Below are 25,299 nucleotides of genomic sequence, written 5' to 3' on the forward strand. Positions count from 1 at the left end.
ATCCAGTGGAGTTACATCAGCGTAAAACTGGTATAATGGAGTGGAGAATCCATCCCGTAGTGTACCATAGCATTGCAGTATGAGTTACTGAAGACATGGTAACCACACACTTCAGCAGATAAGCTCTTTTCCCCTGCCAATCTCTCTGTGCCTTTTTTGTTTTATAATCAGCCTTTTCTGAATTGCATTTACAAAGGTACTCAGGTTTTATTTTGGGGAGTAGTGTGCCTGTTGTAATATGCTATTGATTTTTCAATTTGTGGTATTAATATTGTTTTAGTGGTTTAATGCACTCATACAAAGAACAAAATACAGCTCTTGTTCTTGCACTGTAAGGATGCTCATTTAAAATGTTCCTGAGGCTTGAGTCCTCCTGGCCATTTGACTAAGATTGCAATGTACTGTATCAGTTTAATATCTGATATCTGGGGGACTATACCGCACATTTGCTGGCCAATGGGCTCAGTATTCAGATAGGTCTTTTTCATCTCAAACATCTGACTCTGTGGCTTACTGCAACAGAAAATTGCTGCCTTGATAACGTTTGGTAATACTCTTACATTATGTGAGCCCCAGGATACTATTTATGAATCTAACTTTTTCAGTACTGCCTGCAGGCATGAGGCATGAGCAAATGGTGTTTATTGCAGTGCAAATAGGGTCTTGCTCTTGTGCAGATTCTGTGTGGAAGCTTGCACATTCCCCCATAGGATGGGAACCATATGGATTTTTTTTTCTATTTTTTGGCAGGGAAATAGCGACCAGACGCTACAGATAATGCAGTCCCCAAATGCGGAGGGAGGGTTGATGTAGGAGGGAAGTATGTGCTTTGTCTGTTAAGCAACTGAAACTCTTCTTAAAGCATTGCCTGTGTGTACCTGATGATGTACTGGGAACGTGGTTTTTTAACATCTCTTAAAAACATTTTCTTTTGAGCCCTTTATAAACCCCTCTTCATGAACATCCAGGAACATCTTTTGGCCTCCTAGTGATGAGTTTTCCCTGTGCTTATGGAATCTGGGCATGCTGAAAAGATCTATTTTTAATACAAGGGCAATGTCGATTTTGCCTCGTCCCTGCCACCTGCCTTTCTACGCTTTTGCTTCTAGCATTGCAATTGCAGCCGAGGAGCAGGGACACTGACTTGCGCCTGCAAAAAACTATATGGGCCAATATAAGAATGCAAATTGCATTTGTGGAAAATGCAGCTGAGCCTTTTGGAGAGCTCTCCTTAGAGCCCACAGGTCAACTACCACAAAGCCTACAGCTCTCAAAGTACCATACCAGATACTGTACATGTTAATGCCAGGAAACTTGGGGGCATAATTGAACAATATATCTAAAATGAGTCAAAGCCAGTATAATTCGTCTCTTTCCACTCCTCTTTCCGATGTACATATTCTGATGACTGAGAATCCTGTATTCCCTTGGACTTACAACATGCATCTTCCACCTCATTTCACCTCCCCCTGAGCCTAAAGAAAAAAAACAGGGGGAAAGCCTAAGATCGAATATGGCAAGGTCAGCAGCTGCAGATCTTGTTGGGATGCTATCGGGTTTACACCAGAGTAGGCCACCCTTGCATTTTTACTCCTCCTGTCTTTTTTTAGGTCCCCAGCATGTCACTTATGCCAATTACATATTAGGGCATTAGCCTATTTGTATGTAAAGGGAATTTGGGGAGATGCCTCCATGTCCCATGGGTGAGAGCATGTTGAGCCCTGTGTGTGTCAGGCTCTGCCTGAGCCTGTCCCCAGCAGGGGCATTCCTGTCCTCACCATACCACTGTACTTCACGTGTGGCAGAGAGGCCTTCAGAATATACTTGTTCAGTTCTTGCTCTGTTGAATTCCCTCAGGCAATATCCAAATCCTTTTTTTTCGATCCCTTTGGGCACAAGGGACACTGTGGCAGGAAGACAAACCTTCGTCTCTGGGTGTAAGGGATTCCTGATTGCAAAATGTTTGACCTACACCCTGTCACAGTGACTCAGATTATTATACTTGATTTATTGTTATTAAAATTGAAATATATGAACTGGATTTTCTCACATTGTCATTTGCTGCATCAGATTTTCTTCCTTTCTCTTCTTTGACGCTCTGGTGCGTGCATTTTCACAATATAGCTGAGTGTCCTGATAGTGTGTTTTATTTGATGCTTATTTGAGAGCATTCCAAACTGCGACAGATAAATGGTATTGGCAGGGGTGTTGGAAGGGTTGTATTTTTCACATTACCGGAGTGTATATTCTACAAGCTTATGTACTGTTCAGATAACTGCATCTCTAAGCTGAAACTGAAATGGTTAGCTGTCTGTCAAGTTCTTGGCTTAGCACACGTTTTCTGTAAATTTGGTAGCATTTGCTGGGATTTACTGGAGAGTTTATTCCAAAGAGTCAGCATGACTTGAAAATGGAAAGTTGTTTGTCCCCTGCACTCATCTTTGTCCGAGCAGTTCATACACGATATGAGCACGAGTGCAGCATCAGTGCCAGGCTGAGGGACAGAATGAGAACAGAATGAACAAAAATACGTTGTTTTCTCAAAAGAGTTTTGTTTTTATACTGTTCTTCAGTTCAAGAGGTTTATATGTATTTCTATTATACATTTTACCTACAGAGTGAATACTATCAGTCTGCCATTGACTGTTTTCATTTGCTGCACGCAGCATTTCTTAGTTCATCCACTTAGCAACAGCATAGCCAAAGGGATTTCTGGTGAACCTTGTTCTGGGAGAAGACCCCTGTAACAGGACTTAGATAACATATGCATCATGCTAATGCCATAGATGAACGCGGCTAGTGCTGTAAAAATCCCTTCCCCCCCAATGCTGTGTGACCCTAAAGTTTGTTACAAGCAGTGGGATACAAACGCCGCTAAGTTCTCATAATAGGATATATATAAAACTGGGCAAAGGCACAGTTTTAAAATAGTCTCTTTGCGAGCATTGTAAGGGCAGATAAATGTTCCTAAAATATCAATATATTTCTATTAAACAAAAAATCACTCAGATGCCACCTGCTGCTTTTGGCATTTTAAAATCTTATTTGGAATAGAGAGAACAAATGATTGCTTCTCTGTTTCCCTCTCCCCTCCTAACTTCGAATGTTTCCACCCAGCCTTCAAAGACAGCAGCCTGTTTTTCCGAGGCTATTGGTTGGATGAAGTCGGTGGTTTTTTGAGCCTGCATCCAGAATGAATGCATCCAGTCTGAACTAGACTGATTAGTACTAAATCCGGGATGCCAGGGCGATCAGGAAATAGAGCACTTGTTTAAACACCAGTAATGATTTTTTTGTTGCATGGCCCTCATGGAAAGCTACTGTTGATTGCCTCAGCGTGGGCAGAAAAAAAACATAAAAAGACAGGGAGTGTAATCCACTTCACTGTTACAGAGAGAGCATAGGTGCAAAATCTTCTGTTACTCTTAAGGTTGGTGCATGCTATATGACAAAGATCTGCATGGGGTTTAAATCGGACAGGAGAACACTGCACAGGAGTGTTTCTCTCTCTCGGAGTCCAATATATCAGCATTTTGACAGCTGCAATGCCACAAACATTCTTTTCTTAAGCAATTTTATTTTTCTGGCATACAGTTATAAAACTGAAAAAAGGGCAAATGCAGGAATCTTTACAACCACACACATATTAAGTACTTACACAATCCACCAGTAACGATATTTTCCAAGTGGTAATTTTGTCAATAATCATTAACCCACAGGGAAGGAGAAGAAATATAACATTTATTACCATCAAGCAAGAGATGGTGCAACTTTTGTTCATAGCATGCAACAGTGGAAATAAAAAAACCTAAATCTGAGATTTTCAGTGCTGCCTGGGGCATTTAGACTCATAATTCGTGATACATTTCACCAGAAGGTGCGGTTTTTGCCTTCAGCCTAGATGAATATGAAAATTTCAGCCAGAGATTTTGTAGCCATCCCTTAATAAAATAATTCAGGCATGCATATGGAATGTGTTATTCTCAGCACTGAAGCATTAAGATCTGAAAAGAAAACAGTACCGCATGTAAAAATGAAATCAGTAATATTGTCTTCAATATCGCATAAGAAATTTCCTTTCACTAGCTAGCACTCTGGAAAATCAGCTGTCTTTGCATTTCAGATAATTACTTCTTGTATCGTGAAGTTCTATATTTGTGCTAGTTGAAGTGAAAAAAATATGCTTTGTGTAAATATTCCTCCTCCTTTCCATTTTCAAGATCTGTTCAGTGGAGCCATCACATCTTCTTTATTGTGGTTTTGGAAATAGATGGACATAATTACCTGTGTAGACTCTTTTTGTCTTTGCCTGGGAGGCAATGAATTAGTTAGTCAGAGCCTAGCAGTCGAAAGGTTCAAAAAATCTCGCTTTTGTTCTTTGTTTGCAGATTTTATTCCTCACCGTACAGTATTCCAACAAACCGCATGATTCCACAGACATCAATCACACCATTCATTGCTGCTTCCCCTGTCTCTACATATCAGGTACGTCAGATTTGCGCTTGTCTACTATGTTTCCCAGTTAATTATGTTTTGGATGTGGATGAAGGCAGAGTGTATACCACAGAAAATTGTGTGAGTGCTTGTGCTCTTGAGTCACACTTTAAACAAAAGGCTTTCTAATAGTATTCAGGTATCATAGGGTTTGAAGTGTTTCCTGCATTCTTTCTACTAGCAATGAAAGCCACCGTAATTTTTTCTTATTTCAATCAGCTTCCCTATAAACAGCATTTTGCTTCATTTCCAGTTGACAACAGCAGAAGCTTATCATTCTTATTGAAATGTCATTTTGGCTCCCCTTCATTAGCCAAAAGTTTTTTTAAATGCCTTTTTTTTATAATTTATGTTGACTGCATCGTATTTTGACCTTTTGACCTCAGCTGTATTTGCTCCAGTAACAACATCCTTTAAAAGCGCTCATTTTTATCCAATAATCCCTGACAAAGCAAGTTACTTGAGGATAGCTGTCCTCATATCCTTCTTTAGTCTCCCACATGTTTTGTCGTTCAGAATTTCTCTTTTCAGCATATCCCTCACAGATCTCCACTGGGAAATTATTGCCATGCTCTGGCTTTCTGAGATGGAAGTCAAAACCAGGTTGTATAGTTTTATTATTAGCTGTTCTCTGGGAACATATCACTTCACTCTGAAGCTGGTCATTGGCTATACATTTTCCCATTTCAGTTATTTCTGTCCTATAGCATCAGTGCTCTTCCAATCCTGAGTCCTACCTGAGATAGGCTACTCAAACTTGCAAAGCTGCATGGTGGGTTGTTCTTAATGTTAGGGTTGGTTGGGGGTGGGGGGGTGGTTTGAGATGGTACGCTACTGCTTACAGGTCATTCTGGGAGGTTGTGTTTGCACTTACTGTGTTTTAAACTTGATCTTCAAAGAGGAATGATTCTTGTAATTTTCTTTGACTCTTGCATTATTTAATTTTAGATGGCTATGTAACACTTGCCAAACAAAAGTTGTTTTGGTGAGATAAATTCACTAAATTTCAGTAAATGGCAATGCCAAAGAAATGTCAGTGCCAGAGACGTAAGAGTGCAGCTCACATGCACTTTTCTCAGTAGCAAAGCTGGCTTAAGAGTCATACCTCCTCCCTCTTATTCAGGCCACTGAATTCAGGCCACCCAGCCGCTTATTGCCATCACTGCTCCACAGTTCACAGTTACGCCCTTCTCCCATCCTGACTTGAACCATTGCATCGGTTCATGGTTTGATGCATTTCCATGGTTTGATGCGTTTGCACCAAAACCATTGGTGGTTTTTTTTTTAACCCATATCATTCTCTGTAGATAGTTTGCAGTGTAAGCCCAAAGGCATTTGCCCTGGCACAGAGGAGGAACTCCAAGGATGCAAGAGTGGGAGCAATGAACAGCAACAAACTGGCAGCTATTTTAACTAGTGGGGATTCACGACAGAAAATTCTGTAGTAGAGGTGTGTTTGCATGTGTGTGCGCTGGTTTTGGTTCTAAAGATGTTTCGCTGAACTTGCTTTTCAACAAAAAGTCTACTTCGATATACTTCAACAAGTGTTGAGGCACATAATTATACAATTAATTCTCACCACTTGCTTCATGAACAAAACTCACAGGTCATCTGGAGAATCGGGACCTTGTAGTTTTCTCCTAGTCATCCGTGCTCATGCTCAGTCTGAGATGCCACATGCCCATCTCTGTGAGCTGGGGGATAGCTAGTGAGTTGGCCAGCGATGGCTGTAGCACAGCTATATTTTTGTGTACCTCCTGTGTGTTGTGGTGCCCAGACTGATGCAAAAGGAAACTGGGATACACAGTTCTTAGGGTTGAGTCTGAGTTATGATAGCATGTGGGCCATTCACGCTTAGCACAAGAGGGAGTTACGGCTCAGAGATGCCACCACAAATGCACAAGAACTCTGTAATGCATTTAATTGTTAGGAAAATTGGTATATGCATGGAATCTGTTACATGTCAGTCATAAGGCAGAACAACAAAGAAAGACTTCAGTGAGGCCTGTAGAGTTCTGGTGGGAACAGACCCCACAATGCCCAAAGTAAGAGCTGATTCTGGGGGAAAGGGACATCTTAAGCCAGCTTTGCCATCGAATCTTGCAATTAGAATGAGCTTCAAAAACTCTGAATTAGATCTGCAGTTCTTACTGAAAACAGAATAAATCATTCTGGGATCTCTGAAAATGTTATACCTTTGAAAGTTCATACAGATACTTTTGAAAATAAACTTTGAACATTTTATGTCTCCTGCACTGTCGGTTGGATGACATGTTCATGATTATATTGATGGATGAAAGCAAACAATACAAATGAAAAAATAGGACAACATGGAATGTTGAAGACTGCTTTATGAGATAAAACAGTGTGGGTCATAGCAGTGGTGCAATCACTCAGACTTCTGACTTCGGTAGAAAACATTATCAAATGAAATTTGAAAGCTTTTTCCTTTGTCAATAACTTTATGAAGCATAAATGAATTTTGCATTGAGTTACATGACTTAAGTCTTTTGCCAAAATTAGCTCTGTGGTTGTAATAGAAAGAATATTTTCAAGTAAATCTTTGAGTTCTGTTTTAAACTTTTCTGTGCTAATTAAAAGTATTTGATATGCAGGTCCAGAGTACTTCATGGATGCCTCATCCGCCATATGTTATGCAACCAACAGTAAGTGGATGCTTGCTTATATCCAGCTAAAAGTGCTTACACTGTAGCCCTGCTCTGCTTGTCAGCCACATTAAAGTCCTAGGTCATGTAAGAGCAGCCAGCTGCTCCCTTTGACAAGAGCCCTCCGCTATAAAGATTCTGCTTCTTTAAGGAGCACCATGTGATTTAGTGAAAAGGGAAGAATGGGTGATATGTTATCTAATTGCATTGATTATAAGAGAATAACAAGCTGTAAAGTGTTACTTCTGAAGCTTTGCTTCAGGGACTGCAAGATAACTGCATTCCTGCATACTTTGAATTGCCAGGATCAACACATGTTAGCCCTCCCTTATATGCTTATCCATCAAAAAAGTCCTTTGTAGTTGTATATACTTTAAAGGATCCTCAACATCTCAGTAATGCATTTCAAGTACTGGAAAAGGGTAAAGCACAGCTGTCTTACAGAGTCTCTGCCAAATCCAAATCTGCTTTATGATTTGACCAGTCAACTCTTTTTTTTTTTTTTTCCCTGAGTAAATTGTCATCTTTCATCAATTTATAACTACTGCTTAAAGCTGCATTACGCATCTACCAACATTCATTAGAAGCAGTGCAGGTGATTTTTTGTTTACCTCGCTGAAGAGTTTTGATGCACTTTGCCTAAATATTAGCAGTATACCAGAAGGAAACAACATACTGAATCCCGCTATGTACAGATTGCTTTAGTTTTGTATCCTACCTTTGATCAGTTTCTCAGGTATGGATCCCCTTAACGGTGTCATTAATAAAAATTCAAATGTGTACTCCACATAAGCATCAATACATTATTTATATGAGGAGGGTAAAATTAAAATGAAGGTGTATAGTTTAGCATTGTTTGTTATTCACATTTGTGTTCAAATATTTTGACTTGATAATAGAGTAACCTCTGGTGGGAGTTAGCTATACAACAGCATGGATATAATTACAGTACATACCCATTTAGTAGCACAGGACTCTCATCCCAATTTGAAGCCCCCTTCCACATCCCTCAACTCTTCGGAGCCAAGTTCTTCAGCTTTTTTTTCACCAGGCAATGACTGTAGTGTGAGACAGACTGTCTCCTGGAAGCCCAATTCCCCCCTGTGATGCTGCATCTCTGGCCAGACCCTGGTGGAAGTTTCCATCTCAATGGAGTAAAGCTACTGCTGTGTTCCTTGTAGGGAGACAAGCTGTATTGAACAAACTCACCGTTAAAATCAGTCCTGTGTTCTAATATTTGGATTGAATTGCAGACCACAAGAAATCTTAGATGTGTGTATATGATGAGTTGTCAGACTTGTGGAAGCCAAAGGATCTCTGATCCTTGCAGAAAGACTCCCTTTCTAAAAGGAGAACCTAAGCACTTTACCAATCCCAGTTTTTGTGTATATGCGTGTTTGAGTTTTATTTGACAATGTTTAGCAAAGCATTTTTCTGCCTTACTAGAAACGGTGAGTATTTGAGTGTGGTAATTGAATGTATTTACCCCTTGGTAAAAGGCTGTGAAGAGAAAAATAACTTTTATAGTGAGTGGCACCCTCAATATGCTGAGTTAAATTTGTGTTCATTGCCAGCCAGAGAGTTGTGTCAATGAAAGGATGTGTGCTTGTAGGAGGAAAAGCAGAGGGACAGTGGGTAAGTGTTGTAACGTTTCAGTTCCAGTGTCATTGCCATTGTGGGTTACCTCCATGTGTTGTCTGTAGCAATTCCAGTCTCTTCACTGAAAGATTTTTCCCATGTGTTTCCCAAGATTATGTTCTTAAATAAATGGACATGAGGCATTTAGTACTGAAGAAGTATAAAAGCAAAAAGGCAGAACTACCATTCCCCAGGTTTCATTCAGAGATGAATTCTTTATTAGCAATGTCTGAAAAGTTGTCAGAGAATTACTACACAGAGGACTCAAGAGGCATCAGAATTAATGGCCTGTTTTGAAAGAAAATAAAGAGTCTGTGTCCATTGTAAGTTTGCTGTAGTTTCATGCCTAACTATAGACTCTATTCTAGGCACCTCCATAGCTTAAAAAAAATGAAGAAAAGATCATGATAAAGTTGGCAGAATTTAAGAAGTGAGTTTTGGTAACCCTGTGAGCTGATGAAACTGGGAACTTTCTAATTTGGTTAGCTTTTTGTTTCTTCTTGTAACTTAGTTTGCCATGTTATTATCTAAATTGCCACCACTTTACCTCATAATATTTTATGAGATGATTGATTGTGGTACGTGATGTCCCACTGGAAACCAGTGCAGATAAATATTACATTCCCCTTGCCCCAGGAAGGAGAACATTTTGTTAAGCCTCTATTATTCTTTGTGAGTAGAGAGGAACTCTTACAGCAAACACAGTTTGAATTGCTCAAATGCTGGTGGTTAATTCTTTGTTTTGGTTATAAGTATCCACTAAATCATGTTACTGGATGATTAGCTTTTCATTTCCGACAGAAAGTCCTACTTGATACTTATGTATAATTTAACACCATGTAGTGTCCCTCATGACAGAAAAATAGGCAGGACCATGCTGTAGAGGAGACAAAGGAGGTTTTTCATTCAGCGTGCTGCACACAGACAAGACAGTTTTCTCCCAGGCTGGCAAGCTTACCGACTGCAGGGAAGAGCTGTGCCGCCCGGTGCTCCCACCCCGTGTCTGCCTGCCTCTGCTCTGCCTGCCCACATCGTCTCCTTTGCCACCTGCCTGCCCACTCGTTTCAATACCATGCTCTTTCTTCAGTGATATCCCCTGCAGTAGGTTGGCCTGCCGGAGATGCTGCTCCTTTATTTCCCTTTATATATTGATTTCAGCCGCATTTTCCTGATGTGTGCATGTGTGTGTTCTGTATCCATTTACTTGGTGGATTAAAAAAAAAAAGACGATAGTGAAAGATTGTATCTCCAATTCCTTCCGTAGCTTTTTAACTACAACCAGATAAACCTCTGACCCTAATAGACAGCAATAACATATATATTAACTGGAAAATATTTGCGTACATTGCTTTCCTTTCCCCAGCCTTGCTTGTTTTCTTACTTTTGTGATTTCCTTAAAAGCTGATACCAAAATGACATTCTATGAGAAAAATGTCAGAAAACTTTTTTTGTAATGGGAGAAAGTCATATGGGCAGTCAAGGACTCTAGAGGTGTATCACAATTTACTCATGATTTTCCCTGTAACTTTTAACCTTGATATCATAGCTTGATGCCAGTGAGCAAATACAACTTTAAAAGGGTTTTTATTTTTTGTTATCAGTGATTTTTGCTGGCCTGATACTAAGAGCCATGGAAAATTAATAGCAAATAGGTTGAGGTAGCATTGCTATTTCAGAATAAATAGTATTAAAAATATTCTTCTTCTGGCATAGTAGGGTCACTCATGCAAACCTCCCACATCTTTGTGTTTGCACAACCTTCAGGGTTTTGGAAAGCAGAAATCCTGAATCATGTGAACATGATGAAAAATTTACCTTGAGGCTTATGTGTGACTCAGACACTTTTGAAAAATGTACCCTTTTTAAATGGAGCCTTGACCACTTTTTGGCCATCTTGACTGCACTGCGTCCGAGTAAGAATGCCTCAAATTTGCCAGTTTTGTTGCTTTGCCACATGCCCTGGTCCCTATCACTAGCTGTAATGGAAGACAAGCTCCAGAAGAGTTATGGCAGTGTGGGGTTGGACTCGTGTTGGCATAACATTTAAGGCACTGATGGCAGTCTGGGCTCCATTTAGTTAACTATAGCTTTCAAAGTACAGTGCTCACTCATCCCTACTTGAAACAAGTCTTGTATTTCATTACTGCCTCAGGATAAGGGTAGTTGAATAGCGATGACAGAATCAAAACATAAATGGGATAAGAGTTATTCTGGGGGTTTATAACATTTGCCATATTAGTGTGTTTTTCCTGTAGTCCCCAAAGGCTGTCTGACAGTTCAGGGAAAACTGAAAAACATGTTGTTTAAAGTCAATTCACATGTAGATAATCTTAATTTTTATTAACGATGACATTTGTGTAAAACTTTTTTGATTCAAATCTTTACTACAAATAATACATGTACTCTTCCTCTCTAAAGGCCAATTTTTTTAGTGAACCAACAGAAATGCTCTACCCTAATACTGTATGTGCACACTGGTGTTACACTTATCCTCTTTTATTTGCAAGTAAAACTGTGTGACCATAAGTAATCACTGTGTATGCATAGATAGATGTTCTTGTCAGTCTGGAATAGTTTCTGCATCATAGCTGCAGAAGGAATGTGCCAGTGGGAGCACGAAGGGTGCAAGCAGAGCAGCATATGGAAAAACGTACCGTTGATAACGATAAAGTGCGTTTGGGAGAACTTCTGGACATTTCTCAAGCCCTTACAGCCCTTTTAAAAAGGTCAATGTCTTAACAAACACCCTTATTATTTTTTTCTGTCTTCTTCCTCTGGCCCATGGCTGAATGAAATCTGTCTGTCTTTAAAAGCAACAACAAAAATGTTTCTTATTTCGTAAGCAGTGTAAAGCCCATACTTTGGTGAGAAGCGAGGCTGAGTAAGGACTCCAGATTCTTGCCTTTTGATTGTTGTGCATGAATGTAGCATAAAAAGTACAAACTGTCCAACTGAAATATATCAGTTTTCATTTTCTCACTAGTGACTCTGTTGTTTTGGATAATACCCAAAATACCACAGTAGTTTCAGTGTTTTGATTCCTACGCTCTCGAACAAAGAAGTTCCTTGTGCTGCGTTCAGTGTCCCTCTCCCGAGACGGCTTTCTCTACCTCCTGGTTGTTGCTCTACCTTTTTAGCAAATAGAGCCGGGAGTCCATCTTGCATTTGCCTGTTTGAGTGTAAGGGGACAAAGTATGTGCTCTGCAGACAGTTGAGTCCTGCCTTCCAGATGATATGTGAGAGTTCGGCTAGCTGGTATGAAAAGTAAACAGGAAATAATCCTTAGAAATTGGAATCTCCAGCTAGTCTTTTAGCTTGTAGCTGTGTATTTTTAAGAGGTCCTTTGAACATGAACTTACTTGAACTTTTAAGGCTAAAGAGTTTAGAGGTTGAAATAACTAACCAAATACCAATGCCAAAGTTCTGCTGAACAACTTTAATTCCAGTGTTTCCCGAGGCAGAAAATCAAGGACTGCCAATTCTATAACTGTGATAATGAAGACAGTAATTGGCAATGTTCCTTTGGGACAGGCAGGCTCGCATGAGGTCATTTCTGCCTGCCTGTCACCCAGCACCCACTGTATATAGCTGTTGTCTCGGTGCTACTAAATGGGTAATTTCAGACTCAGCTGAGCACGCGTTTACCGACCCTCTTTAGTGCCAGGTGCTGTTGTGTTGAGGAGGGTACCCAGGTCAGAAAAGCAGTGGCCAAGCTCAACCAACTCATGCCTCTAAAAGGAAATAGGTATAAACGATTCACCCAAGTTACATCTCGTACTCAAGTGTAGGGGTTTGTACGTTTGATTATACAGCTCTTCTGGAATCATATCAAAGTATTGCTGCAGTCATTTGTTCTGCTGTTGTAGAAATTAATGTGAATTAATATGAATGGCAGAAAAAGATATATCCAAGTTAGATTTCCAACCCCTTTTGACACTCTGCTAGAGCCCTCTAGTGAAACTGGACTTTTTTTGTCATGGCAGCAAGACACACCACATATGGATTCACTTAGAAAACATGGATGGGAGAACCACAAGCGTTTCCAGTGGACCAGCCCTTGCATTTGAGGAACTTGTGCTTTGCTGTTTTATCCTAAAAAGTCTTAAGAGTTCTAGTAAAATTTTCTCTTCTTCCAAATATTCTACAGATAGTGTGAATACTAAATGGATAAACCTTCAGTCTAAGATTTTTTTAAAGACATTTACATTAGTGGAAAAAACATATATATATTTTAAACAAATCTATAAACATAAATGGAAAAGATATTTGGAAAAGAAGGCTGACACTAAATTTGGAAGGTACCCCAGAGATTTTGAAGCCAGGAAATTCTGGTTGAGGTTATGGAATATTGATTTCTTTTTAACAGAAAAGATGCAACCCTAGCCATCAACCTTCATTGTCAAGAAAAATCTTAACAAAACAGCTGTTAAAAGCAGTAAGTTTTATCAAAGGGGGCTATTTTTTTAAAAGATAGTTATTAATCAATAGACATTAGAGTACCTTCTGTGGAAGAACGTAGTGCAGTTTAAAAAAAATCAATCTCTAATTTTGTACAAAGCCTGCAGTCTATTTTAACTTTTCTAACTTCACATACATCAACTAAGACTGCAAATCACTAATACTTTATTTATTTCATATAATATATGTAACGTCTCTGGTTGCATGTAGATTTGCATTTACATCAAGTTTTAAATTTACACCAAGTCAAAAACGTGAACACAAACTGTAAGGTTCATATATCATGTTTGCCATTTTGAGCAAAAATTCCTCATTTGTTTAGCACTGGTCAAGTTAGTTATTGTCCAGGTGGTAGATTAATAAGTAGGCAGAATGTGATAGGATCAGGAGAGAGCGATGGACTGCGTAAGCACATGGTATTAATTATAGGCCAAGAGTTAGATTAATGAGTGTGCGGAAAGTAATGGGCTCAGCAGAGTGGTGAATTAGGTAAGCATGTGATATAAATTTGTCAGATGATTTCTCAGTTTAGTTCACCATCAAATATTTGCCATGTGTATTGCATTATGGTTATGCATGCATATGTGTGCTGTGAACTAGAAAGGCATGCGATACATGTATATTACAGCCCTCTCAAATTTATCCCCCATCATGGACCATCTCTTATTTTTTGCCTGGTAATGTCCATTGCCTTGCAGTTGATGCTAATATTATCCAACCTCTGCAGTGAGAGCTCTGCTATGCTGGCTTAAGCAAATCAGACGATATGCATGTAGTCAGCGGGACACAAGCCCGCTTGCAACACAGATGGTCGTATAGTGCAATTGCCGAACGTGCAAGTACTGTGAGGGTGGAAAGGGAAGGCAACAATTTTCATCTGCCACAGGCAGCAGAACGCTTTGAATAAGCTCTGTGCTCTGGGAGCACAGAGGTTTCACACTAGTTGGTGACAAGGCTGGGCATGGCCTACTGTGGGTGCCTGCTGCACAAAGTGGTGGGTCCCTTTCCCATGATGGAGATGTAGTTCTCGTTTCCATAGTGCAGTTAAGGATAGAGGATGTTGCTGCAGGACAGTTCTCCAGCAGAAAGGGACCTGGATCTCCTTTCAGCTTCCCAAACCCCATCCCTGCACTGCAGAAAATCAGTGTTGCCATTACAGGTGAGGCACTGGGCGGCTTTGGAGACGTGAACAGCCCTGTGAACCCAGAAAGGCATTATTGAGGAACAGCTGTGTTATACAACTAGAGTAATGCCGGGGCAGCACTGTAACCATGATGACTCCAAAATAAGAGTTATATAAAGACTGGCACAACGTGTCAAAGTTGTAAATGTGAATTCCTGCTAGTGAAGGATCAAGTCAAGTTTTAGGCTATTGACAAGATGTCTTTTATATACAGCTGAGTATGAGGGGGGTTATGTAAGAATCAAGGTGTAAACTGCAAAGTTAATTATTGTATTATTATTTTTTAAAATAATGGTATTCATATGGGGTTTTGTCCCAGAGGATTCAACTGTTATTGGAAGCAAATTCCAAATGGAAATCATGCATACTTGTTCAGCTATAAATGTAATGTACACCTATATTCATCCTTGCCAGAGCTCCTTTTTGACCTGAGCCTGCCTTTCCTCACACTGGTTTCAAAGGATGCACATAGGGTTAGAGCACTTAGTGACAGATGCTTTTTCTTCTGCCACTGATCTGTTGTGTGACCTTGGAGAAAACATCTTTCTTCCCAGCCTCAGTTTCTCATTTGTCTTTTTTTTTAATCCCATCTATTTAGATTATAAAACTGTCATACCACTAAATAGCTTTTACTAGACGTTCACAAAAAGTCTGGTGGAACAAGGGCCTATCTTGACTGATGCCTCTAAACACAGCCTCACAATGATACTATTAACATTTAGGATTTTCCTGTTAAATATTAAAATAAGCCTGTCCTAGCTACCAAGGGAAATATTGGATCTGGTTTTTACCAGTATAAATCAAGAGTTAACTTGGCTTAAGAAAATTGAATTGCATAGGTGTGAAACAGTGAGAATGAGAAGAGAATCACGCCTGCAGCAATGAGGTGATGAAGGAAACTCTGGCACCTTCCTAATCCTTAGAACAAAAGCACTTCCATAAATTACCATCATATTATGCAAGTGTATTCAAGGACCAATTTACATAAGTAGGGAAAACTAGCTAATCTATATTTTACTTATGATTATATCATGATTTATCTAGTGCAGGAGTTGCATAAAAATTATAATAATGCCCTCTAAGGACTCAGTGACCAGTTTATAAGACTCAGGATTCCTGTTGTATCCAGGAACCATACTATATAATCCCTTCCAAAACCTGATTAAATACTTTGATTTTTTGCCTTTCAATAATCCTATCGGGAGGCTCATTTCAGAACACCTTTGCTCTGAGGCTTAGCACTGCATTTTTAATTTCCAACCTAAAGGTACTCCTATTCGTTTTATATCCATCTGTTCTTGGTCAAACGTTCTCCCCTACCTTCAGTAACTCTTCTCCCTTCTGGATGTTCACCACATTAATTTATAGACAAAAGTCTTACCTGCATCTTCATTTTCTAGGCTAACTATGTCAACATCACTATGCATTTGCAGTAACTTAGGGATTTTGTACCTCTGGCTGTGACAATGACCCTTCTTTGGATCCGTTCCACTTTCAGTTCATTTTTCTGGGACAGCCGATGCTCACAGTATTCCAATCTTTTGTACAATAGCATTAATACTTCCTTCTCTTCACTGGGAGTACTTTGCTGCATTGTAAAATAACATCTTTTTTCCCTTGTGCACATGACCTTAGTAATGCAGTCATCCCGTAATTCACTGATATACCTAGGTTTTCTCCTTCTTCCAGGTTTCCAGCAAATGCTCGTAATGCTATAAAGGAAACCACATATTAGCCTAATTGTTTTCATGAATTTATGCCTTGCTGTTTAATCCAGTCCTTCCTGTATGGTAGTTCAATCTGCCACTTTACTGAATGTGCCTCACAACTTCATAATTTCCCCAAATCTTATTATTCAAGGGCATTAATAAAAATATTGGATGAGAACAACCCTTATGGAGATTTTAGTGACCCTCCCACTGAAGCGGTATAGCTTGTCTTTCAGCACAACCTGTTGTCGTTCCCTCTTTAGTTAATTCTTTATCATCCCCAAAGTTTAGTAATTTCTGGTGTAGCACTGCCTGAAATACTTTATTGACCTTCAGAGAGGTTAGATCTGCTGCATGTCCTTTGTCTAGAAAATAGGTCATTTCATTTTTAAAAATGAGGTTAGGTAGCTCTATCTTTGGTTTATCTATATTCTATCTTCATTAATATTCTTTAGTCCTGGCCACTGGACCTGTGCTTACGTGTTCCAGCTCTTCCATTGCTCTGCAGTAGAGATGATTCAGTCCTGGTTCCTCATTTCATTTGCATCCGTACCTTGAGTTCGGTGACTTCTCTGGGTTTTTCATCTCCTTTGACTGTATTCATTCCTCTGCCCAAACTCTCATTCTCAGAAAGCCGCCTCTGGTGTCTGACGGCTCATGTGGGAAACTGAGGCAGCGTCCTTATCCTGTTGGGACTACTTCTGAAGTACCTTTAATGTGTACCCCGTCCTCACTGCTTGGGGAGCCCAGCTCTGGGTTCTGTCCTTGTTTTTCATTTATCTATATGAGAAAGCTTTTGTTAGGTGTTTGAATACCGTTTGCAAAGTCTCAGATAGACTTTTAGCGAATCTTACTTCTGGCCTCTAGATGTAGCTTTTTTTATCTTTTTTTTTTCCCCTTCTGTGTTCATTCCTGATATTCTTATTGAGGTGTCTGAGTAAGTGGCTGAGTAATTAACACCTCCTCGACTGTAACTGGTGAAGCATCTTAATAACATAATTATTTTTAAGTTATTTTTGCAGAGACAGTGCTAACAGGTTTTTTTATATCGATGTATAAATGTACACTGTGATTTGACATCCTGGAAGTTAGAAACATCCAAGATATCATAAGTAATAGCTTATTATTGAATGTAATCGGGTCAAACAGTATTTGCCATTCATTTTTTACTCTGTTAGATAAAATGCTTTCTTTTCAGTTCAAATGTCTTTATAAAGAATGTAATATTGACCTAAGCTTTGCAGTACAGAGGCAAATCTAGATCAAATCATGTGTATCTTTCCTAAACTGATTTCAGTCCCACTGAAGTGGAGTGATTGCTTAATTACAGTTTTCAGTTTGTAACCTTGTGGCCTTGTTTTCCTCTCAAACTGGTGTAAATTAGGAATAAATCCATTGTAAGTCCACGCATTCAACAGTGCGTGCCAAAAAGCTTCTTGTTATGAAACAGTGGTATCTTCAACATTTTTGAGAGCGTGGTTTCAACCTCTTTCTTACATGATTGCAAAAACAAATAGTGAAATATAATAGTATAAACACTGAACATTCTTTGACTGTTTCATAGTGGATTGATGAAGAATGAGTTGTGTAACACAGTGACAGATCAACAGAGTCTGAAGAATTTTGAAGGAGTGCCGAGTTGTTATTTAGTGAAACCACTGAATGGTTATTTTTTGGACTACCTGCCAAAGAGAGATGCACTTCCAGCAGGGTAGGTTTTCAATGGCCTATTGTTAAAAGGAAGGTGGAAATTAGGGGTTGAAATTTCACTTCTTCTAACTGTGGTTTAAATGCAATTTGTAATTTCTTATTACTGACTACAGCCTTGAGCATACCTAGTTAAAGGATGTCTGCTGAACAGCCTTCCCACTCCATGCCTTTTAAATAAGTTACCTGGGAGGTTTTGTAATGTCGCTGCAGGCCTTGCTGCCCAGGAGAGCCCCTGTCTCTAGCATCCATCCCAAATCCCATGTACAGCCCTTCACCACTGTGCTTTTCAGAGGGAGCAATTGAGTGGAAGTTACCTTTTCTCTACACGCCGCAAACCACACACACGTCCCAAAGCAGGAAGGCAATTGGGTTCCTCATTATCAGATATCTACTTCTGCCTCCTATAAAGCTGTGTAATTCACAGAGAAAAAACATGTGCAGAGTCCTCATCCAGGGCTCGGTCCAGGATAGCTAGGATGATTTCTCCAGCTCCAAGCTGAGGGTCACAGGGTTGACACCCTGCTACTGATCTCCGTGGTGAGACAAGAGGGTTACATATGATTCACACAGCAGCCAGCCTGCTTTCAAACAGCCTTTGTACTTTTCCAGTACGGCAATCTGTAAATCATTATGCACCCCCTCTTTGCCCAATCCACACAGGATGTGAGTCTGTGTCAGCTCCCAGCTTGATAGCCTTCCTCTTCAGCGCGATCAATAAAAAACTCCTGCTTGCAGCTTTGGAAATTACTAGTCTGTTGCCTGCCTGTAGCCAAGAGGGTGGGCGTCACATTCACAGATGTCCCACATCTGATGGGGTTGAGGCTAGGGGCATATTTTCCATTGGCAGGTAGGGGGAGAGACCTGCCGTTGTAAAGCTGGTCCATCCACATTGCCGCAACTGCTCCTGGCTAACCCCAGGTTCCGGTGGGCCAGCAGCACCAGCAGTGTTTGAGGAAAAGCATGACTGTACGCACTCCACCACTGACATTTCTTCCTGCTGGCAGGCCATGTCATTTCTGTGGAAAGGAGAGGATTGCTCTAGGTGTACTTATTTTAAATGGGGATGAAGTGTTTGATGCAATGAGCATTTCCTGGTGCTTGTCAGAGGTCTTACTTCAGGGAGAGGAAGGGGTGGACATTTGTCAGGAGCAGTTTGAGTGTTTCTGATAGACAGGCAGATGCAGCGCACTTTCTCCCTGATTCGTGTCTGTGGAAGTAGCAAAGCTGTATTAGCTCCCTCGCTAGCTCCCGCTCCAAGTTCAGCAAGCAAAGCCACTCATCATGACAGCTAAAGCTGTGACAGTCCCCATCTTCCCCCAGGAACAGCACAGGAATAACAAGAATTTGAAGGGAAAGACCTGTGCAATTCCCCTGGTTTCATGCTGCTTTCTACAGACAGTAACACCCGGTTCAGGTCTTCAACCTTCACTTGATATCCAATTTCATAACATTTCAGCCTAAATATTCACAGGTGTTCAGCACCTTGTGCATGTTGGTTTTAACGGGAGGTGACTATAGAGCAAATTTTAGGCAGTTGCTTGGGGCACAGTGATGGGGGGAAATGGTCTTTGAAAGGTAGTCTTGGTACTGTTGCTGCTGCCAAGAGAGAGTTTGGGCTCAGTGCTCAGATTTGGACTCACAACAGCAAACCTACCTTCAGTCCATGCCAATGTTTATGGTAAAGGCAGGTGCGACTTTCCTGGAGTAGCTCCCAGGACCTCCATACTAGTTTTGCCCTTTCCTTTGTTTTGCCTCCACTTTCCAAGGTAGCAAAGCCAGACCATTTATCCCTGGGTGACAAAGTTCAGTTTTGGCTATAAGACTGAGAAACCTTTTGGTGGGACTGCATAGGTGATGTGCACATCTTTGAGAATCTTTGAGATTCTGGGCTTTGTACTTAAGTGGATAGTAACCACAGGTGTTTCCACAGGGATAATATAGATAGATCAATGTATGTAACTGCCATCCATTAAGGAAAAAAATATTGGAGGTGTTTGTGCTATAAGCTGCGTGATCTCTTCCAGTAAAGATTTTGGAATAGAGCTTGAGGCGTTTCAAGCACCATAATCTAAGAGAACTTCCTCGCATGGGGACTGGATGTTCAGCTGTGTCCGTCATTCTTCCTGGAGTTGTACATGCCATTCAAATCTGTCTGCCAGATAAAAATCAGTGATACAGGTCATGGCTTTGAGAGTGTGGGCTATGGTGATTAGCCACGATCTGTTTGTGATGATATCTGCTTGCCTCCCCAATATGCAAGGTATTCGAATCCTCTCTGAGCCTCTTTTCATCACTTTGTTCAACAGTCAAGTAAAGGAGTAAGTAGGAGCATGCCATGAGTGCTGTTGTGTCAAATGAAGTATGAGACTGTGCCTTGCTCTTTCCTTTCATCTTCTTGGCCAAGCTGAGACAATATGTAACTGGGTGTTATGCCATATTCTTCTTCTCACAGACAAAAAGGCTATGTTAACTCTTTTGTGCTGGTAAAATTCTTGTGGATAAATACAAGTGACGGAACTCTTTGAAGTTAATAATTCCAATATCCAGTATAAGTCATAGGCGCGTCACAGGCATTGCTTTTGTGTGTTATATGTACTAAAGGACAATAGTTTTGCTCAAATGTGGTGGTTTCCCTCTGAGAAGTATTTTCTCTATTTCAAAGAACGCTATCTATCATTATGACATGCTCCAAAGTAGAAGCCCAAGCCAAGCAAGCCAAGCAACAGCAGAATCAGCAGAAGGTTAGAATGTGTGGCAGACAAAGACTTAAAAATCCCAAAAGAATCTTCTGTCAGGCACCCATTTTTTACCCTGGATATCATCGGTTAATTAGTTTCTGTGAAGTCAGTGCACACTAATGTGAAATTGTTTAGCTTCGCTGTGACTGAGTCCATTTTGCTGACCTCCAACTTAGGAACTACAGTAAATGTCATGAGCTGCAGTGAGCTATTCAGGCCTTCTGCAGTGATCTGCTTGGACCTTGAAGCAGCTGACCCATAGGTATACCCAAATAGCAAGTTTATAGCGAATACGCCTGATCAGAAGTGAAAAGATGAATCATCTCTCAAATGTAGGACAGTTGCCAGCAAGTTTTAAAATTTTCTCTGCAGAGTTAAGGGACTTGGAATACAACTTCCTAAAAGTGATGAATCAGTTCTGATGATTGATATGAGGCTCTAATTTTCCTGAAAGTTTTCAAAGGCTTCTGAAATGTTTCTGAAATATTCCAATAATTGGTGTTGTACAATATTAAAAATCCTGCCAAGCTGTCTAATTAAATACAGCCATAGCTGCTTCTCAAAACCAAAATTAACTACCTGGTTTGACATATTGTGAGCCCTCTTACACAGGTGGATAATTCAAGCTCCACAAGGAGTTTTGGTCACCTAGTTTCTCAGTTCAATGGATCTGCAATTGAATCATTTCCTCTTAATGGGTGACTTGACTAAGTGGTTTGAAAGTAATTAGCAAACCCAGTGGATCTGATATTGAAGTGTATGATCAGCATCTTATCAGGAACTACTTATTTCCTGTGGGAAACTGTGGTCGACTTCTCAACAAATTCAGAAGGCAACTTGTAGCTCCTTCTTCTAAGGAAGCTAATCAAGGAATGTTTGCACCGTCCCAGGCATGTTTTGACTTGTGATGAAGTGATCCCAGCTGATTTTAAAGGCATTTTCAGAAAGTCTATTCTTTATTAGTATTGGATGTTTTATTTGGTCACTTTTAAGAAAGCAGTAATTGACTTCTTACAGACGCAGACTATTTTTTATCCACTAATACATTTTAATCTTGGTGCACAGCTATTAATGGGATATGCTTCCACTCCAGAGCAATTCAGATTGATTTTGTTTCTACTTCAGAAATATATTACAGTAGACCCACAGTATATAAAAGTGCTCAGTGTGTTGAGATGAACTAGCCTCACCGTATTTGCAGCTTCTAATGGGAGCTCAGTACATTTAGAGAAGAAGTGGTGATTGATTGCCTGGTGCTCGGGCTAATTGATATGGCACTGAGTTAGTCAGAAGCTCTCCGCTCCATCAAAATCACACATGACATTGCTCCAGTGCCTCTTAATATTGACTGGGTAGTTCATATGATAAAAGCAGCATGTTTTGGAGGAGACTTCCAGAGCTGAGTGAATCTTCCTTCAGCATCAGTTACATTCTTTCCAGAAAGGCTTCCTGCCTGGAGTAGCATTACTCCTCCGCTGGAAATTTTTTAAAAGGATGTTCTCAGGTCTGTTTATTTTTTATGGGCTTGGATGCGGTCACTGAGATCCTGTGAGATCAGAAGAATGGAATGAAAGTGGCCACAGATGACACTTGAGCTATTTCCACAGCTGGATGCACACCAGCCAGAGTAGGCGGTCCTCTGCAGATGAATTAGTTCGTTGAAGTACATGATACAAAACATCTGTTACAATGAGAACAAACAAAAACAATGTGCCTTTGAAGACTGCGATTTGTTGGGAGCTGCTTGCAAGGGTGCTGAATGAGGCAGTTGTCAGCAAGGAAACGTTTTCAGGCTTGCCCTTGTGTGAACTAAAGCAAAACTACACAGTACAAATACCTAAATTCAATCAAGCAAAAGACCTGCTTTTCCCGAATTTTGTTACTCTGATTCCTGATACGGCAATGGGGAGGGAGAGAGCCCTTCTGTATCAAATGTTTTTTATACCCTAAACCACTTCTAAACAATGGTATAATTCCAGCTGAGTGGCTGTAAAAACTTAGAAGCTACACTGGTACAGTAACTGTTATTCTGTCAGCCGTTCCCCGCACTGCTTTATTACCAGCTGTCTTGAAGCGCAACAGACGTTTTTCATTGTCACCGCCACCTGATGACAAATAAAACCTTCAAATGGTAGCTCACAGCTCCTAGCCAGAAGTAGACCTTTCACGTCACCTTAATGAGCAGAAGCGATCCAAACGTTCCCACCCCATTTTACTCTCACAAGGCAGTTACTTTTGGCTGCCTTTGATTTTTTTCTCGCAGTTGAGCTGATGAGGAAGTAGGAATACTAGATATTTCTGGAGTAAACAAACACGCTGTGTGTATAAAGGCTGAAGACAGATCAATCAAAGCCAGGTGTTTATCAGTTATTACAGGGCAGTATTGTTCCCGTAGACAGTTTAAAGAAAATGCAATACTCCTAACACAGTATTTTAGCCATGGTAAGGATGAATTAGATGCAGGTATATACCAAAGCACTGGTTCCTCTCTATTTTTTTTCTACAGTGAGCATATTAACTAGCACACAGATTTGATAGATGAGAACCGTATCCTATATGCATAATAGAAAAAGGCTGCACTACCAAAGCATGTTCCCAAAGAGGGTTGGTGCCCAGTCTGTGTGTGCACATAAGGTAGACAATAGTAGTAAAAGAAATAAATAGAACTTAATCCTTTAGATCAAGTAAGTGGTAGGGATATGTGATTTTGGACGTGGAGATCCTTTAGTTCTTTCCCTGCTGATGGCCCGCTATGTCTGCCCAAGGCAGCTACATTTTTTTTTAAAGGCTCAACAACTGAAACAGGAGCTCCCGTGGGTCCCGGGGTGTCAGATGGGCCATTGGGAGAGGGCATCTTTCCTGGCTTTGCATCTGTGATCCCGTAGTGGGTGTCAGGAGAGGTGAGAAGCTGCTGAGGAAGGAAAGTTAAGCAAGATTCTTGTAGAGTTCAATTGATTCTAGTTTATGCTTTCCTGATGAGCAGGGTGTCTGATTGTATATGTAGTCATAGTTTATTATAGCTGTACAAGACAATTATGTTAATCTTACTTTTATTTCCTAATATTCTTTGATCTCGTACACATCAAAGATGTAAAATTTTAGTCTTGTTGGTAATTAGCTAGAAAGCAAATATGTTGTCTGTCAGTACAGAGGATACAAAGCACAAGAAATGGTCCTGGGGGAGTCTAGATTCTAGTCTAATTTTTTTTCTCCTCATCAGATTTTTATTTCCCTTTCATCAGTTGCCTCAGCCATTAAATAAATGTACTGGAAGTAAACTTTGCCATTGTGAAATTCATTCAGCTTTTTAAACCACCTAGTCACTCAGTATGGATCCTCAATTGAAGAAAAGCAGTTTGGTACATCAAACAAAAGTGCACATCAATGTTTCCCAAACTTGCAACAACCCCTTGTGGTCTGCATTGACAAAGGTTTCACGCTTGCTTGCTGTTAGTTTTAAGCAGACCAGGGCTAATGCTGTGCACAGTTCTGATTTGATTCACCCATTATAGTCCAAAGGCTTTGATTCCTAAGTTGTGATTAGTGCTCTGGTCAAGAACAGCAAATGAGTATATGCTAAATTATTTCGCTCTGCAGTTGCTCTTCAAAGCTGTCTTTCTGGAAAGAGAAAACACACAGGGATTATTTTACAATTTCTGCAGCGAATCTCTGAATCAGTACTTTATGCCTACAGCTGGTGGATTTATACGTTGCAATTTATTCTGGGGATTGACCCCTCCCCCCGCTTTTGTTCATGAATTGCAAAGAGATCATTATCTTCATAAATTTGTTTACTGTCCAAAACTTTCGTATGAATAATTTATGGCAACATTTCAGCCTAAGGATTGTTCTCAGTGTGCATAACAAGTATTTATTAGATGGTTTCATACTGGAAGTTGTTATTAGACTTGCCGCCTTCCTGTTCCCAGGTTGGTTGTCCTTATCTTTATTAATTACTTCACTTCTAGACAAGATGACTGTCTTGCCATAAAATAAAATTTTGTTTCTTGATTAAACAAATCTGCAGGCAGCCATAGGCTGCCTATATGGCAAGTACTGCAGAAAATAAAAATAACACAAAATGTAAAGTTGGGTTGTTGAAAAAAAAATCACTGAATTGCAGTCTGAATCTGAAAACAAGAGCAAAATCATCTCTGCTTGGGATAATTAATTAATGACAATCTGTCTGTGGTATAAAAATTTATTGGATACCTGCATAGTAATGTACAGTTTGCCGTCTGTCTCTGCGGTTTAAAACAATGTGAAATCCTGGTAGCATTCAAGTTGGTGACAAAACTGTAATTGATTTCAGTGGGGCCAGGATTTCAGGCCAAATTTTTCAAATTCACTAAACTAAGATCTGTATGTTACTGTGATTGTTGGATTATGGAGGTTTTAACCATTGAAATTGCAAACAGCTTCTGCTAAAAATTTGTCCTCATCTAGTTCTGATTTTACGCTTCAAGCTTGTGCATTTCTGCGTTACTTCCCTGCCTTTATAATCATTTGCAGTGACACAGGGCTGAAACACCACAAAACAGGGTCTTTCATGATACTGCAGTTCCTCGATAGTAGAAATAGTACCAGAAAATACCACAAGAAATACTACCAGAAAACCATTTCATGTACTTTTCAGTCCCACAAATGGATTTTCTGTGCGCCTGGAAAAGCCACTGCAGAAGAGAAATATGGCTGCCAAGGGC

General features: G+C 40.1%; 1 protein-coding gene across 7 annotated transcripts in view; it reads left to right on the plus strand.

The window, feature by feature from the left end:
- RBMS3 (RNA binding motif single stranded interacting protein 3) overlaps positions 1-25,299 on the plus strand; it is a 723,228-nt gene that overhangs the window by 648,664 nt on the left and 49,265 nt on the right. For all 7 annotated transcript variants that reach the window (XM_075493193.1, XM_075493195.1, XM_075493194.1 and 4 more), the window contains 2 exons: positions 4,389-4,485; positions 7,110-7,160. In XM_075493193.1, the coding sequence (XP_075349308.1) occupies positions 4,389-4,485; positions 7,110-7,160 (148 nt within the window). The remainder of the gene's footprint in view (positions 1-4,388; positions 4,486-7,109; positions 7,161-25,299) is intronic.

This window comes from Mycteria americana, chromosome 2, assembly GCF_035582795.1.
Source record: "Mycteria americana isolate JAX WOST 10 ecotype Jacksonville Zoo and Gardens chromosome 2, USCA_MyAme_1.0, whole genome shotgun sequence".
Taxonomy (NCBI): Eukaryota; Metazoa; Chordata; class Aves; order Ciconiiformes; family Ciconiidae; genus Mycteria; species Mycteria americana.